The 18,212-nt window shown below is 44.5% G+C and overlaps 1 protein-coding gene across 1 annotated transcript in view; it reads left to right on the forward strand.

Annotated features, from left to right (window-relative positions):
• LOC134441358 (CUB and sushi domain-containing protein 1-like) overlaps window positions 1-17,583 on the forward strand; it is a 617,842-nt gene extending 600,259 nt beyond the window's left edge. The window contains exons 62-72 of the mRNA XM_063191634.1: window positions 903-1,076; window positions 3,059-3,129; window positions 3,652-3,763; window positions 8,777-8,956; window positions 12,331-12,390; window positions 13,024-13,185; window positions 13,329-13,441; window positions 13,710-13,797; window positions 14,310-14,433; window positions 14,749-14,811; window positions 16,079-17,583. Of these exons, the coding sequence (XP_063047704.1) occupies window positions 903-1,076; window positions 3,059-3,129; window positions 3,652-3,763; window positions 8,777-8,956; window positions 12,331-12,390; window positions 13,024-13,185; window positions 13,329-13,441; window positions 13,710-13,797; window positions 14,310-14,433; window positions 14,749-14,811; window positions 16,079-16,238 (1,307 nt within the window). The 3' untranslated portion in view covers window positions 16,239-17,583. The remainder of the gene's footprint in view (window positions 1-902; window positions 1,077-3,058; window positions 3,130-3,651; window positions 3,764-8,776; window positions 8,957-12,330; window positions 12,391-13,023; window positions 13,186-13,328; window positions 13,442-13,709; window positions 13,798-14,309; window positions 14,434-14,748; window positions 14,812-16,078) is intronic.
• The last annotated feature ends 629 nt before the right edge of the window (window positions 17,584-18,212 follow it).

The following is an 18,212-nucleotide window of genomic DNA, read 5'->3' on the forward strand; positions in this document are numbered from 1 at the left end:
TTAGGGTTAAGTTTTTTCAGTGACTATTGCAGGCAGCATTCCATTGGTGGAAAGGCAAGCGTTAAGGCTGATGTGCCATAATTATCACCCGGTGAGCAGACGGAACGTCTTCTGATTGGCTGAGCAGGCGTCCTTTACTCCCCAGTATAAACCCAGTCGTCAATTATATCGCATTTGGTTGTCAAGTCATAAATAACAAACACCTGTAAGTAGTCAGAGGAGTATGGGAGCAGCGACTTCAGACTGAATTACCAACACTGAATAGCTTTTTCCCATTAACTGCATCAACTGGGGGTGTAGAGTAAATATGAATTGACATTGATGATCCCCTGCAATTACACACAAATCCACAATAGTACTGGTTAATGAGTTTATTTGGCACCTGTCTCAGCATCTTGTCCTTCGTTGATATTTTAATTGCAAATCCACTTGGCATAATATACTTTTTTAAACGACATGGTTTGTATGCTTGAAATTGTGCATTATTGAACTACAAAAAAAATGATGAAATCCTTCAGTAATCCTTCAGTATAATTAGCATCATCATTGAAGGCCTCGATTAAGTTCCGATATGCGTTCACTAAATTCCACAGTATCTCCTCAGAGATGTGACCTTCATTATGTCTGACACTTAAGTTTTTCTTTTACTTCAGACATGTAAGAGTTTTTTTAATCTTTTACCTGGCATGTTTCGACAGTATAGCGTCAGTCTTCATCAGAGGGTCACACTCAGTGAAAACTTAAATAGTATCTCTTCATCATGCTACCCCTGCCAGCATAGGCACACCTTCCTTTGCACTTCCTCTCTCCCCGACAAAACCTGAGCGTCTGTTAGCGTTAGCGTTTCCTGAAGTACGTCATATTTCAAATGCTCTTCATTCATTCCTCCCGCATGCTTGCAGCTGTGCTCTGCGGAGACCCCGGCACGCCGGCGGAGGGCTACGCGGAGGGGAGGCAGTTCACCTTCCGCTCCGAGGTCACCTTCTACTGCCGAAGCCCCTTCCTGCTGGTGGGCTCCTCCCGCCGAACCTGCCAGGAAGACGCGGCGTGGAGCGGCGTACAGCCCACCTGCATAGGTGAGGGGTTTAATATGGCGTACAGCCCACCTGCATAGGTGAGGGGTTTATAATATGGGGTGAAGACCGCGTGCATAGGTGAGGGATTTATAATATGGGGTGAAGCCCGCATGCAAAGGTGAGGGATTTTATTTGGCACAAGTCACATTTTCCCATAAAGGGCTTGGGCATTCAGCAGGCCTTTTTTGCATGTGCCTTGGGCCAAACTGGGTTAGTATGGTGTTCAGCCCACCTGCATAGGGGACATTTTTAACCCTTTAGCAGGTCTGTTATAACCGTATTTTGACCAAAATCTTAATCGGTCTCTCTACATTGTCATACATTGCTATGTTGTCATGATGTAGAGTAGGTGAGTGGTTTTCAGCAAAGAGTGAATTGGAACGTCGACAGGCCCATCTGCAGTAAGAGGCTACGGTAACACTTTATTTTAGGGATACATCTATTAGCACTAATACATACAATGTTAATGCCTGCATAAGTAACTTGTAAGGCATGTACTAAGCAAACGCTAAGGCCTACTAGGTCCTTACTAAGGTTAAATTGGTAATATATCCCTTATTGTGCATGAACATGACATTTGCGAATACATGCCTAACAAATGTTTGATTTTGCTTTGTACATGCCTTACAAGTTATTTATACAGGGACATTGTATGTATTAGTGCTAATAGATGTATCCCTAAAATAAAGTGTTACCAAGGCTACAATGGGGTGTAGCCCACATGGATAGGTACAGTGTTTTAATAGGGGGTGTATGGGAGCAATGGTGGACCCCACTTACATTGTTGAGGGTTTTTTTTATGATGGAAGAGAGGACTGTGTAGGCTGCATGCATACAGAAGTAGGTGAGGGAGGTTCAATATGGTGTGCAGCTTGCATTCATGTGTGAGGTGTTGGTACTAGGAAGGAGCAGCACGCAGGATACATGCATTGGTGAGTATGGGAGTGCAGTGGGTATGGGACTGAGGCATGGTGCTGCCCAAGTGCATAGTTGAGGTGTTGTTAGAATGGAAGAAAGCACAGTGTACGGTAATTCACATGCATAGATGTAGGGTTCTTAGTATGGGGGTGATAGTGCAACCCCTATGCATACTACATACGGTGTTTTAATATGAGGTGCAGGCAGGCTTCAACTTTGGTGAGGTGTTTTTTGGGATGGAAGGGAGGCAAGGTGCAAACTACATCATGCATAGGTAAAGAGTTTTAGTATGGGAGAGGGGTGGTGCGACCATCATGCATTGGTGAGTAGTTGGAGAAAGATGGGAGAAAGCATGGTGTAGTCCAGTGGTTCTTAACCTGGGGTGCGGCCAGAGATTTCAGGGGGTGCGCGGAATTTTGTTTGTGTTGAGGTTGTGACCAAAATTCTGCTTCCAAACATTATAATAAGGCCAAATTAAGACCAAATTTAAAAATGTTTTCGTCCCCATGTAAATTCATTAAAGTATTGGTTAATGTCTTAAGTAAGAATCATTGTAATTAATCACTTAAATATTTTTTTGGGTGTAGATGTACATGTGTAGACATTTGGGATAGGGGTGCACGGCTTGTCTTGGGAACAGCTAAGGGGGTGCGTTCAGAAAAAAGGTTAAGAACCACTGGTGTAGTCCACATGCAGGCCCAGGTACTGTGTTTTTAGTATGAGAGGAAGGGTGCAGATTACTTGCATAGGTGAGGAGTTTTCAGATTCGAGTTGGACGTTAATAACACCATTGCTAATAATATTTCATATATATAGACTTAGCCTCTGATACTGTTCAATAGACATCGCCACAGAGCAGAGGTGAGATAAGTTAAGACTATTTGTCTAGCCGGATTACGCTGGGGAAACAGGACTGATCCTATCCACCAACACTTTGCATGAACACACTCTTGTTATCAGCATAGCAATTGTTTAGAGTAGTGTGGTGTTGTTTCACCTAATAGGAAACAAACCCCGAAATATAATATAATATAAGCCTCATGTCCTATCTGATTTCTATCTAGATCCAGCTTTCAATTCATGCCGAGATCCAGGAACGCCGGCCTATGGGAATATCCAGGCTCAGGGATTTGAGGTGGGAAACTCTATTATTGTTCTCTTGCTATTGTGTTGTTTGTTTGTGTGGCCCCAGTACACTTTGCAGGGCTAATTGAGTGGGACCAAGTTCACTCTACTGTAGAACGAGTGTGAAATTTCCCTATGCAAGTGTTAAATTAACACAGGCAATTTTTATTTTGTTGTGGTAACTCAAGACTTTATTTCAGCACAGAGATTTACAACTCATTGTTTGCTCCTACGCCTACGTGTCAAATAACCATGTTAAATTTACAGTGTGCTTCAATGTTTATGTCTTGTCCTTGTTTGAACAAAATGAGAAGCAACTTGCAATGTCTTGCAGTGCGAATCCTATTGTCCCTTTGCCTTGTTAGATTATTAGCCTCGCCAAGGTTATGAGATGCAGGTTAAATGGGGTTCTCCTCCTTCAGCTTGATTCAGCATTTGTGCGAAGGCCTAATATTTCCTGTGAATGCTAATGTTGGTTTTGTAGAGTTTCAGAAGACACTGAGGCATGCCAGGTTTTTATTCTGTTGTTCAGGTTGGGAGTAAGGTGTTCTTCAGATGCCGGAAAAACTATCACATACTCGGATCTACAACAAGAATATGCCTTGAAAATTTAACGTGGAGTGGAGTGCAACCTGAATGCATAGGTAAGACACGTTGAGAACTGTTGATGCATTTGTATGGGAAAGGAGTTAGACTTCTTGTTCCGACTTTTTTTTATTTTTGCGGTATGCACATAATATGGCACACTATCTGGTAGGGCTATTCAATATATTGAATTTATATTCTGATATCAATATTGCTGTCAAACAATATAAAATTCATAATATCGAGTTGAAACAATATTTTTGTAATTTGTCTACTGCCTGTAAGTAGGTTATGCTAATTGCAATACATTCCCCTCCACTTGAGCCATTGCGAGCACAGAGCAGACTTGCTACCCAACACTCTTGCCGAACACCACTGTGTGTTTCTCTATGGCTCTCCACTCATGCTGCTTAAGATTGTGAAATTTTTAGCACAATTATTTGTCTTAAAAATAAATATTGTCTAAAACAAAATCGTGACATCAATATTGACTGAAATAATCGTGATATTGATTTTTCTCATCGTAATCGAGCAGCCGCCCTAATACTAACACAAAAAAATAACAGTAAAAGGTGTAGAACATTTCCTTAATCAAAAGAAATAAAAACCACATGCTCGTCTGGCAGCATTACAGGGAAGCATACTAAGTGAAGGAGCAAGGACATTCCAGAGCCAAGGAGACTGCCATCAAAGAGAAACATAGTCGTGGGAAATGTGCCTTTTTGTATTAAAAGTGCCAAAAGGGGGGGGGGGGGGGGCTTTGTCTCATCCCAGTGTCATGGCTATGGGGCCCTAGCCTCAATAACCCAGGGGATTAGGTCTTGAGCTTTACGTATGAATACAGAGATATATCATGACAGAAAAACCATTGGCTGACAGTCAAATGGAAATGTACTTTTTTTTTCTCCCTTTCCTCCGTCTGTGTGTCTCTCTTTTTTTAATAAAAAAAAGAAGCGGGTGATTCGTGGAAGAACAAAGTAGGGATTGCTGGTCTCAGCAAAAAGAATTAAAGTTAGCCGAGTTTAAGCTCTTCGTACATGAGTGGTAAAGCAGTGGGCGAGGCTGACAGCCAGCACGACCAGCGGAAATCCTCCCTGAGGCAGGGCCGGTTCTAGTCAATGTGGTGCCCTAGGCGAGCACTCACTTTTCTTTTTTTTGTGCATTTAAAAACTGACATCTGTAAACATGACACTGTACATCTGATAGAGCACATCTGATCTATAACCTATATTTATACTGAGTGACCATGAATATTCATTGCTAATGTGAAGTTTAATGTTTCATTTCGCTTTATGGGAGCTTATGGTTTTCCTGGCGCCCCCATGATATTTGGTGTCCTAGGCGACCGCCTTGTCTGCTTATGCCTAGCGCCAGCCTTGCCTCCAGACTTCTCTTTCCTCTCCTCCAGGCTTCTCTCTCTCCTCCTCCAGGCTTCTCTCTCTCTCTCCTCCAGGCGCCTCACAAAGCTGCTTCATTGAGCAGTGAGACTTAAGTTGACTAACTCTATACAGGAGGAGGTGTGAAGAGCCAGTTCATATATTATGTAGGATAGCAGGCGGCACTCGGCATCCAGTAATGTCCAGTACAACACGCACCTTCCTACACACACACACACGTCACACACCACAACCACCATCACCACCATCCAAGATAGCTAGCCTTTATTAGCAGAAATAAATACTGTAAAATATGTATCAGGAGTATTATAATGTGTATTATGGGCCATTGATAGTTCATATATTATGTAGGATAGCAGGCGGCACTTGGCATCCAGTAATGTCCAGTACAACGTCTCCCTCCTACACACACACACCACAATCACCATCACCACCACCCAAGATAGCTAGCCTTTATTAGCAGAAATACATATTGTATATCTATATGTATCGGGAGTATTATGGGGCATTGATGGTTCATATATTATTATGTAGGATAGCAGCACTTGGCATCCAGTAATGTCCACTACAACACACACCCCTCCTACACACACACCACTCACACACACACACCACAACCACCATCACCACCACCCAGACAGACAGACAGACAGACAGACAGACAGACAGACAGACAGACAGCAGAGCCGGCGGGCCCATAACGCTCACTACGCTCTCTGCGTAGGGCCTCGCGTTGCCCATGACGTCACTTACGTTGAGGAAAAAAAAAAAAAAAATTAAAAAATAGGCTAATTTAAAAACAGACAAACTTATTATTGATTCCGTCTAGGCCTACGTGGTTCACCCCTTCTTCTGTGGTTAATTTCGGATGGAACAGGAGTGAGAATCTTGAGTGAGAATCTCACAACAATGCCGAGTTCCTGCCCATGTCAGTCAGTGCGCATTACAAGCGTTCCTGTTTGCATTACCGCGGGAACTTAAGTCCGCCTGTGTAATCGAATCAACAGGAAGAGTCAAGGAAATTATGTCTTGCTGTCAATGTCTTACTGCTGTTTCGAAAGCTGTTGTAGCTGCTTAGTTGAGGAACATCAGCTGACTTCTAGCCGACGAAAAGTGAGTGCAATCGAATCAACGGAGAAGAGTATGAGATAGGAAGGGGTGCCGTGTGTGTGTGTGTGTGTGTGCGTGTGCTTGCGCCCGCCCGCCCGGAGGAGAGGAGAGGAAATGGGACGGGTCGCGCGTCTGTGTGTTAAGATGTGTGCGCGATTGACGCTGCGATTATGATCTGTCTATCTCCCGAATATTTTATTTAATAATTTACTCAGTAGCCTAGTCCTTCATCAAGTCGGTTACTCTAATCAGCTAGCCAAAACAATGAAAGTCGTGTGTGGGTATCGTGCACCAGCCCCGCTTGCAGAGGGAGATGGAGAGTGGTCAACAAACGTTTAACAGCGAAATACGACGCAATATGCTAAACTCCGCTTGGAACGTTAACTTTGTAAGGAGAAATGCAACCTGTTCATTTTACTCCTCCTGGCGAGAGAAAACTTTGGCGAGGGTGCGCAGTGTATTCACTTGCTCACCTACTTTATAGGCTACTTTCACATTACCACCACGTCTTGCATGTGCAAGCCTTATGTCTTTAGATGTGCAAGCCTGGCCTCCAATATCTAATTTAGGATACTCTTAGGCAACACCTGTGCTAATAATTAAAGGAAATGTATTTTGTTGGCATCCAGTCTAGTTTGTGTCATTTCTAAATTAATGGGAACCTTTATGGATAGACAATATTTTTTTTTTCAAATTCTTTAGATTAGGCCTACTAAGGATTATGCCACATTGTGAAACTCCCATGTTACCAATGCCATTTTTTATGTTTAACCTTTGTGGGTAATAATTTCATTCATGTATATCCACGTGTGAGTCAATTTATCAGGCCGGAAGTGTAATCTGGCCCTAAGGTCTGAAAAACTCTAGCTAGTGTGGGAACAAATGCGCCTATGGCTGCCCAAATATATACTTGCTGGAAAAAACGGGGCGGGGGGTCTGGATGACTTGATTTTTTTTTCTAGCTAGGAGGGCCCCTTGGCATATTTTTGCTTAGGGCCCCACAGAGGTCAGAACCGGCTCTGACAGACAGACAGACAGACAGACAGACAGACAGACAGCCTGCTTGCTGATGGTTAGCCTTTATTAGCAGAAATACCTGCTGTATATGCATCTGGAGTATAAGGTGTACTACATGGGTCATTGACAAACTTCAGGTGGTACAACCACAGCTGATGTCCATAAATGAATTAATTATTGTACAAGCAATGAATATGCTTCTTAGATAATCCTGTAAAAAATAATTAAATCCATACTATAGTGGCATTAGCTGATGTTAACTACTAAGAAAACATCCGTCATGGCCTTGCCGTGATTCAATCGGTAGGGCACTGCATTGCTACACCAGAGAGAGTAGAGAGAGAGAGGTTCCATTGGCCCATTGTTTCCGGGTTCTATTGCAAGGGGGAGGGGGAGAGAAATCCCCCTTTAGGCAGACCTAAGGACTGTTCTATTCATTGTAGGAGCATTATGACACGCCCCTTTAGGCAGACCGGAACCTGGTCATGTTAGGTGCCCATAGCAACCTATTACATTGGCATATCTCTATACTTAAAGAATCTCTGGCTACTCCGACGACCCCTTCCCGTCTCTCTCTCTCCCCACTTGCTTCTTGTCTCTCACACTGTCCTGTCACGATTAAAGGCCCAAAAAGCCCCAAACCCATCAGTAGAATCAGTAGTGAATAAATATCTGCAGTATTGAGTTTGGTCTCACTAGAGTTTCTCCTGTGTAGCAGCAGCCTGACAATATTTGTGATATTCGTAGCAGCATGATGGTATTTGTGTATTCTCTCCTCCCTCTCCATCTCTCCCTCCATCCATCTCTCTCCCTCCCTCTCCCTCCTCCATCTCTTACTTTTCTCCCTATCTCCCTCCCTCCCTCCTCCCTATCCTTCTCCTCATCTCTCCCCATCTCCTCCTTCCCCTCCTCCTCCATCCCTATCTTTCTCCCTTCCTCCTCCCTATCCCCCTCTCCCTCTCCCTCCCTTCCTCCCTCCTCCATCTCCTCCTCCTCCCTCTCCCCCTTCCTCCTCCGCCTCATCCTCGCTACCCTCTTCCTCCCCTCATCCTCCTCCTCCCTATCCTCTCCCTCCCCAACTCCTCCTCCTCCTCCTCTCCCTCCAATCCCCATCTCTTCCTCCTCTCCCTCTCTCCTCCTACTCCTCTTCTTCCTCCCCCCTCCATCTCCTCCTCCTCCTCCATCTCCTCCTACTTCATCTCCACATCCTCTCCCTCCTCTCTATCCTCCTCCCCCTCCTCCTCCTCCCTATCCCCTCTCGCTCCCCATCTCCCTCCTCCTCCTCATCTCCTCCTCCTCCCCCTCTCCTCCCCTCCTCCTATCTCATCTCTCCCTCCTCCCCCCATCTCCTCCTTCTCCTACCTCCCCCCTCCTCCTCCTCCTCCTCCCCTTTCTCCTCAACCAGTCTCCCTCCTCCTCCTCCTCCTCCTCCTCCCCCTCCTCCTCTTCATCCTCTTCATCTCCCCCCCTTCCCTCCTCTCTCCCCCTCCTCCTCCTCCTCCCCCCCTCCTCCTCCTCCACCTCCTCCTCCATCATGGTGGCCAGCAGCGCACGGCTGCAGGCAGATCGAGACCCCGGCGCATGTGGACGTGCGCTCCATCGACCTGCCCACGCTGGGCTACACGCTCATGTTCTCCTGCCAGGAGGGATACTTCCTGTCCGGGGGCTCCGAGCACAGGACCTGCCGGCCCGACGGGAAGTGGACGGGGAAGCCCCCGCTCTGCAAAGGTACACACACGCGCACACACACACACACACACACACACACACACACACACACACACACACACACACACACACACACACACACACACACACACACACACACACACACACACACACACACATGCACACACACTTACATTGGCACGGGGAGATAGTGTGCACCTGTGTGTGTGTGTGTTTTCGTGTCTGTGTGCGTGTGTGTGTGTGTGTGTGTGTCTGTCTGTCTGTCTGTCTGTCTGTCTGTCTGTCTGTCTGAGTGCATGTGTTGCCGTGTGTGTGTTTGCGTGTGCGTGTGCGTTTGCGTGTGTCTGTGTGTGTGTGTGTGTGTGTGTGTGTGTGTGTGTGTGTGTGTGTGTGTGTGTGTGTGTGTGTGTGTGTGTGTGTGTGTGTGTGTGTGTGTGTGTGAGTTTGCGTGTGTGTGTGTGTGTGTGTGTGTGTGTGTGTGTGTGTGTGTGTGTGTGTGCGTTTGCGTGTCTGTGTCTGTGTGTGTCTGTGTATGTGTGTGTGTGTGTGTATGTGTGTGCGTTTGCGTGCCTGTGTCTGTGTGTATGTGTATGTATTGCAGTGTGTGTGTTGTTTGGGGGGACAGTGTCATGGTTTTGCATGTTTGCTGTTTGTTGTGTGTTATTTATTCATGTGGACTGCACTGGCCAAGCCAACAGGCTGAAACAAACACTGTGTATGGGTGTTTGGCTGCGTTATTGCGTATGTGTGTTTGGGTGTGTTATTGTGTATGTGTTTGAGAGAGAGCCTGAATGCTAAAGACAGACACAGAGAGAGAGAAACAGACAGAGAGACAGACAAACAGACAGGCAGAGACAGAGTGCTGGAGAGAGAGAGAGATGAGAGAGACAGCAACAGAGAAAGACAAAGAGACAGAGACCGCAACAGAGAAGGAGACAGAGAGAGAGAGAGAGAGAGAGAGAGAGAGAGAGAGAGAGAGAGAGAGAGAGAGAGAGAGAGAGAGAGAGAGAGAGAGAGAGAGAGAGAGAGAGAGAGAGATGACCAGACAAAAAGACAAACAGATAGCTAAAAAGACAAACAGTATCTTGTGCATCGGACACCAGACTAATAAACAGAGCAGCAGTAAACAGCTTTCCTCCATAGACAGGGGCTCTGCTATGCAGCGTGGCGTCTAAAGGCTCTTTTCCACTGCCGGTTTTCTGGTAGGCCTACAGCTCGACACAGCGCGACTCGGCCGCCACTTTTTGCTTTTCGAATAGGCACAACACAGCTCAATCGTAAAGCAAAAAGTGGCAGCCGAGTCGCGCTGTGTCGAGCTGTAGGCCTACCAGAAAACCGGCAGTGGAAAAGAGGCAAACGAGTACTTTCCTTTATTACTGAAGAGAACGCACAGCACAGCACAGTACAGTAGGAAATGACAAAGAGAGGGGAAGATTAGATGAAGACAATTGAGCGTTAGGCAGACTGATCAAGATGGTGAGGAACAGAAGACCAGACACAATGCGTGGTGTACTGTCCACTCAGAAAAGAGAGAGAGAGAGAGAGAGAGAGAGAGAGAGAGAGAGAGAGAGAGAGAGAGAGAGAGAGAGAGAGAGAGAGAGAGAGAGAGAGAGAGAGAGAGAGAGAGAGAGAGAGAGAGAGAGAGAGACAGAGACAGAGACAGAGACAGAGACAGAGAGAAATACTGGGACAGAGAGAGAGACCTGAGAGAGAGGGAGAGAAAGAGAGACAGAGAGAGAAAGAGTGAGACGGGGAGAGAGAGAGGGAGAGAGAGAGAGAGGGAGAGAGAGAGTGAGACAGGGAGAGGGAGATAGAGATAGAGAGAGAGAGAGAGAGAGAGAGAGAGAGAGAGAGGAGAGAGCAGCCAGCGAAAGGAGAGAGTGAAAGAGAGGGGGGAGCAGAGAGACAGAGAGGGAGAGTAGCAAGACAGAGAGAGAGAGAGAGAGAGAGAGAGAGAGAGAGAGAGAGAGAGAGAGAGAGAGAGGAGGAGGAGGAGGAGGAGAGGAGGGGGGAGCAACAAGTGCAAGAGGCTGTGAGAGTTTCTTCTACTTGTTGGTATAGTAACTCAGCAGGACTAAGGGAGGTGGGTGTCTGTCTGTCTGTCTGTCTGTCTGTCTGTCTGTCTGTCTGTCTGTCTGGGCTCAGACTTAGGCGCCGACCCGACCGTCATACAATTTTCATCTATTTAGCTGAGGCGGCGCTGTGCGGTGTAACCCCAAAGGGGGCCGCGGGGTCAATATATCATTTGAGACAAGAGAAGAGGCGAGCAGAGCAGGGCTAAACTGGCCTGTGGGCGGGAGAGGGGGATAAGTCACAGTTGTTTATCCTCCTGTGATGGCCGCTGATGGGCAAACAAGTGGCCTCTCTATTAGATTTTACTCTCTCTCTCTCTCTGTGTCTCTCTGTGTCTCTCTGTGTCTCTCTGTGTGTGTGTGTGTGTGTGTGTGTGTGTGTGTGTGTGTGTGTGTGTGTGTGTGTGTGTGTGTGTGTGTGTGTGTGTGTGTGTGTGTGTGTGTGTGTGTGTCTGCTATCGTTGACTCCAAGTAGTAATGGAAGGTGGGAGGGCGGCTTGCAGAGCTGGTGGGTTGTATTGTTGGTTTATGTGACATCCTCTCCTCTGCTAATCTTCAATGCAAAAGGAGTGTGTGTTTGTAACTGAACTGAACTGAACTGAACTGAACTGAGCTGTGTGTGTGTGTGTGTGTGTGTGTGTGTGTGTGTGTGTGTGTGTGTGTGTGTGTGTGTGTGTGTGTGTGTGTGTGTGTGTGTGTGTGTGTGTGTGTGTGTGTGTGTGTGTGTGTGTGTGTGTGTGTGTGTGTGTGTGTGTGCGTGTGTGTGAGAGAGAGAGAGATTTTACTGTACACAAGAAAGAGAGTTGTGTGTGTGTGTGTGCGTGTGTGTGTGTGTGTGTGTGTGTGTGTGTGTGTGTGTGTGTGTGTGTGTGTGTGTGTGTGTGTGTGTGTGTGTGTGTGTGTGTGTGTGTGTGAGAGAGAGAGAGAGAGAGAGAGAGAGAGAGAGAGAGAGAGAGAGAGAGAGAGAGAGAGAGAGAGAGAGAGAGAGAGAGAGAGAGAGAGAGAGAGAGAGAGAGAGAGAGAGAGAGAGAGATTTTACTGTGCAGTATGTGAGTGAGCCTGCTGTTTTGTCCATTTCATTCTTCCTGATATTGGTGCCATTCAATTCTCTGCCTCTTTTGTTATTGCCTTTGTGTGAGGGGGCTGAACCATCTCTGTGTCAATTTGTTTGCCAATTTATGAGGACTGGTATTAATTTGCCGGGTCTTGCTTCAACACCAGGAAAAGATGTCAAATCGCGGCGTCGGCCATTGCTGCTGCTGCTTCTCATGCATGCATGGTGATGCGGAGAAGGTCACTCTCACAAATGTCAAGTTATCAATTACTCTTGATGTCTTGCAGTGGGGCCCAAAATAAACAGCAAGCCCAAGGGGGAAGATGTGCAGAAGAATAAGGTCCATGGTAGGTGGTGGTGGCCCTAATTTTCTGATATTTGCTTGCTCGCTTGTTTGCTTGCTTGTCTGTTTGGTAACCCTTTATTTTATGGATTCTTTTTAAATGTAGTATCTACATACCAACAACATGTAGTGTTGTGTATTTACACTGTATTTGACCCTAACACCAACCCTAATGTACAGTGAAAACACGTACAGTACCTTTACATGCTATTACTCTGCATACTTGTAATTACCTACATGAACGGTAGGTAATTCATGTAACAGAGACAGTAAAATAAACTACACCTGTTTATTCATGTGGAAGACATATTTTAAGGTATATTTTCTGTTGGTCTGGTGATTATGTCAAATTGGTAGTTATTAAAATGTGTTTTAACTACTCCTACTTTTTCTTTACGCTACTCTGCTGTGCTCTACTCTACTTTACACTACTATACTCTACTCTGCTGTGCTCTACTCTGCTGTGCTCTACTCTACTTTACACTACTATACTCTACTCTGCTCAGCTCTACTCTACTGCTTTATCTTTTGCACATACCTATGTGTTGTTTTTATATACAAGATTGCTTACGAAGAAACAGTGGCCTTTTTTTGGGAAGCCTGCCTAACGTAGCATGAACTTAACGTTTCCTTTCAGTTCCGGTGGACGTCTTCTCTGCGAACTCGGCCTGGTCGGGTTACTATGACTACCTGAGCAAGAGGCAGCAGGCCACGCTGACGGTGAACGGGTTCAACGTGACGACCAGCCGCGTTAACGTCACTCTCCTGGAGCCCAGTGGAGTGCAGATTAAACTGTCTGGTGCGTAATGAGATGTCTGTATAATTCCACGTCTCTGCTGCCTGCTCCCTGTTCCCTGCTTGGCATGGGCATGAGGTTCTTTTCTGTCTTGGGGTTTAATAAGGTATTTATTCGTAATTGCCCTTGCATTATCTCGTTCACAGGGACCTACAAAAAGGAAGAGAACCATTTGCTCCTGAAGGTCTACCAAGTGAAGGGCCCGATGGAGAAATATTACAGCAAGTTCAAGAACGACAACTGGGCGATGGATGGATATGTACGATTGGCAGAGAATTTACATACATACATACACTTTCAGTGCATTTATATAATTTTACTTGCAAGCACTTGCGAGTTTTATGGTCATCATCGCTTTCTTTTTTATGGCTTTTTAATGTGGCTTATCACACAAATGTGTACATGCATGCAGAAAACGAGGAATCCTCATTTTATAGCATTATAAAACTGCTTGTGGAAATAACATTGCACCTGTTTCACATTTTCTGTTTGTCTGTTTGCTTGTTTTCCCCTTTCTGTTGATGCAGGTCACTGTGGAATCTGACAAGAAAACATTTGTTTACCAGGGTCATATTCACAGCAAAGATTTTGGCACATTCCAGCTGACGAGACAAGGTATTTTCTGCTCAGCGTTGCAAAAGCTGGACCATGCATGCATTTTAAATTAAGGTTAATGCTGAGGGTGATGCTTTATGTGCAAGAGCATGCATATCAGGTTATCCATAGAGTGGCCTCTTTTCCTGTGCAGTACATGAGCAGGGCCGGATTAATGCACAGGCTAGATATGGCTGCAGCCTAGGGGCCCCCACCTGCCATGGGGCCCCCGATTGGTCAACAGTGAGAAATTGCAGAATTATGACAAGATTCAATATTGAAATATTCATCCGTCATGTTGAGTACAGTTGGTGGACGTGTTGTCCCTAATTCCTGGCCTGTAATTATGACACTGTTCATGTAAATTCGTCACAAAATTTGCTTTCCGAGGGGCCCCACATCAACTTGTAGCCTAGGGGCCCCAGGCCATCTTAATCCGGCCCTGTACATGAGTATATTTGTGTTGGGCATACTGATGATCACTGAAATTGCAGGTGGAGTAATTTTCTGACTGTGTCATGTCTGAAATGCAGGTCTACTGACGACGGATAATAATCCTTACTATGGCACAAACAGTAGCTCTGTCGCTGCAGCGATCCTTGTGCCGTTTTTTGCTCTGATTCTGTCAGGGTTTGCCTTTTACCTCTACAAACACAGGTAAGAACTCTTGTTACAAGCCTTACACGAAACACGAATGATGTCCACATTGTATCAAATTAAACAAGTCTACAATGCCAGTTGGTTATGGGAAACTCCTGCTGCCTCTATGAGTTAATTATCTAAGTGTAAGTTGTCCATACTATTACTATACTAAACAAAGAAGTCAGTCATCATGTCTTCAAAAACAAAGCAATGGAGTTTTCCAAAGCTAAAGCAATGAAACAGCAAGAAGAAAAAAAACACTATGATGTCCTAAATGTCATAAAAGCATGACGATTTCTAGCTATTAAAATAAATAAACAAAATTGGCAGGGTACTGTCACGTGACACAGATGACAATGAGCGACCCAAAGACGTTATAAGGGGCGGAAGCAGGTAAGACAACCAGAGACTAAATCACCAGGCAACCAGCCCTGAAACCCTTTAACATAACCATCGTCGTCCTGTTTTATTTTCCTCATTTTGAAACAAAGTCTCCTCACAAACGCAAGACAAGACAACCCCCTTAAGAAATGACCTCATAAGTGTGTCGAATTTAAAGCCCATAACAGTCTCCATTTTCAGCCGCTATAATTTGACCAACTAAATATCATCCCGTTACTCTCTTCCTTTTCCCTCAAGGATGCTGTTTTCTTCTAAAGTGTTGTAATGAATCTTAAGGACGTGGGTTTTTAGTTTTTTAGTTTTAGAAAGTCCCCATAGTGAAATGATAGCAGGTTTGAAGAGGGAAATGTTTTTTGAGAGAAGTCAAGCCATGAGAAAGTCAGGTTCTCCACTCCCGTACCACCGAGTAAACTTTTAAAGCTTCCATAGAAAATCCTTTGGGAGAAAGTTTTGCTAAGAACTATTTTTAACCTTTCTCTCGGAGCGAGCAGCAGTCTACAAAGAGAACCCTTGTTGTTTTAGAAAGGTCTATGTATAGAAGCTTTTAAAAAACAGCATCTATCCAGCACTTGTTTTATGATGTCAAGCAGAAGAACATGTTGTTAGTGAAGGCTTATTTTTATATTCACTAATTTCGAGAAATCTCACGTCCCCTGAGTTCAGAGATTAGCATATAAGTGTAGGGGAAATGCTTTTATGCATTGTGGGTCTTTTTGTGTTGACTTGTTGTACATGTCAGGTTTCATTGTGCTCCATTCATTTTGTCAGTCTTGCCTTACAATCTTGTCCACATTATTGTTTGTGTGTATGTGTTACTGATATACTGACTTCTCGTTTTAACCGTAACAAGAAATGTGTGTGTGTGTGCGTGCGTGCATGCGTGCATGTGTGTGTGCGCTTGTGTGTGCGTGTTTGCGTGAGTGCGTATGTATGTGTGTATGTGTGTTTGTGTGCAACAAAATACTGTAGCTGTGAAATGTAACATTTGGCTAGTGACATGTCTATGCAATTTAAATTATAATAATTACATTTCAACATGGCTAGTATAATGTGTAGAAAGTCTAAATTATGACTACTATTTTACTTACTTAATAAGTATTGTATGTGATATGTTTCGAAAAGGTGGGTCGTGTGTACCATGTGTTTATACAATGACATAAAGCCTAAATTATATGACTTGAATATCATGAAGGGCACATTGAAATAGGAATGACAAACTAGCATGTAATGTTGTCCTATTCCTTCTTTTTTTCCCCAGAACAAGACCAAAAGTGCAGTACAATGGCTACGCAGGTCACGAAAACACAAATGGACAAGCGTCCTTTGAAAACCCCATGTACGACACGAACATGAAGCCCACAGAAGCAAAGGCTGTGAGGTTTGATACCACGCTGAATACAGTCTGCACAGTGGTATAGCCCTCAGCCCTCAGCCCTCAACTCAGCAGCGCCACCCCATGGCATGGAGTCATCCGCAGTGAATGAACTAGTCTGTCTCACTGTGGCTGTCGTCCATTCCACAACATACAATACTGTAGTGCTCTGTGAGTGCACATAGAGGACTACTACCGCTGGACTACACCACTCTCCCACTTTGGAACACTATCTCTATGGTGATGGCAAACAAAACAAAAAAACGTCTATGGCCCTTTAAGACTAATTGCCATAGAAACGCATTGGAGATGTTATGGTGGTGCTGGACAGGATTTCCATGGGGAGGAGGAGGTCACGTGATCCTGCTGAGAGAGAGAGAGGTCAGGAAGGACAAACGATACTTCCTGGGATCAAGGAAGTTGTGCCTCTCGCGGCTCAGCCAGGATGAAAGTTGTGGCTTTGCTTTTTTCTTTTACTTTCATTTTGAAAATCTCGCTTCCCAAAAGACTTCTTTTGGGAAATACTGAAGTGTCTTGAAAGGCCACATAATTGTTTTGGTGGAAGGGGAGTTGTTCCTGTTATTTTTTTTGTTGGTTCCGTTTTTTTTTCTCTTCAGTGAAGATGTACTGGCCTACAAAGCAGAAGGCAACTTAAAAACTATATTGTGGATGAACACACAAGACTTGTCCATCTGCAAGCGGAAAACTTGCTACAACTCGAACTCTCTCGGCAGAGGCTTAAACGTTTACCCCACAAGATGGTGGCGTAAACTCACTCAACTGTTACGTTGGAAAACATTATCGCACAAATTTTGCACTAGCGTGGTGTGAATGGGTTCCGAGTGGGTTTTAAAATGGGTGGGGAAAGACATAAAAATACAAAACAGGGTTTATGAACATGTGTAAATAAACATTAACAGATCCACAGAAAGCATGTAAACATGCTATGTTTTATAAAATAAAAAGAAACGGATAATTTAATTTTATAAATTGGTTCCACAAATTAAATTATGACCCATAATTGCACATCAATGATGTAATAGTTGTGAACATCATGAGGAACCATGTAGCCTAGCTTTGGTATTCTTTTTCATTTTCACGCCATTGTTATTTTTTTATATATCCATTTTCATGTGAAGTGACCATGCTTTTTTTCACAGTAAAAAAGGAGATAAGTGAACTCTTCTGAGTAGCCAAAAAAAATGTTACGAATGTAGTACCTGGTGTCCCTTGTTGGTTATATAAAAATGATAGTAATGGTGGGGTGGCGTCCGGGCCAATGTCTTATCCTGAGCGTATCGCTCGGTGCGTAATTCCAAGAGCAGTATAATGAAAAGGAAGAAAGGAGTCGCACACTGGAGCTGAATGCAGAATGAAAACTATATTAAACAAAGCCGAAAAAAGTAAATAAAACCGACAGACAGGGGACAAACGTTTCGGGTCTAGCCCATCATCAGTGTTCCCAGGGATTGGGATTGTTCCCAGGGAACACTGATGATGGGCTAGACCCGAAACGTTTGTCCCTTGTTGGTTATATAAAAATGGTGACATTTCTCCTGAGAGGTGTCAGGTCTCGGTTGAGGGGACACACACGTCCTACTGGGGTAGGAGTGGTAGAATAAATGATTACACCCTGGCTAGACTGACATGAGGTGAGGTGAAACACACAGCCCCCGGCATTATCCTCTTCAAGATGTACCTTTATGTTTTACCTCATCACAGGCCTTGACTTATACTTTGAACTGTTTTGAAGACTTTCACAACAGTGTTGCAGTTTAATCCAGAAGTGTTATAAAACAATACTATAAATATATATATATAAAATATACGTATATATATAATTATATATAAATATATATACCTCTTGTGCAGAAGGATATAATTTTCTACAATGCTGGTGGGGCAGATGAGATGTTTATTTTTCATAATATTCTGCACTTACTTTCAAATTACTCTTTTGATTTCCACGTTGCGAACTCATTAGCGCGTGTTGTTGGCTTCTGGAGGAGTTATTGTGCAT

The sequence above is a fragment of the Engraulis encrasicolus genome, chromosome 24 (assembly GCF_034702125.1).
Source record: "Engraulis encrasicolus isolate BLACKSEA-1 chromosome 24, IST_EnEncr_1.0, whole genome shotgun sequence".
Taxonomy (NCBI): Eukaryota; Metazoa; Chordata; class Actinopteri; order Clupeiformes; family Engraulidae; genus Engraulis; species Engraulis encrasicolus.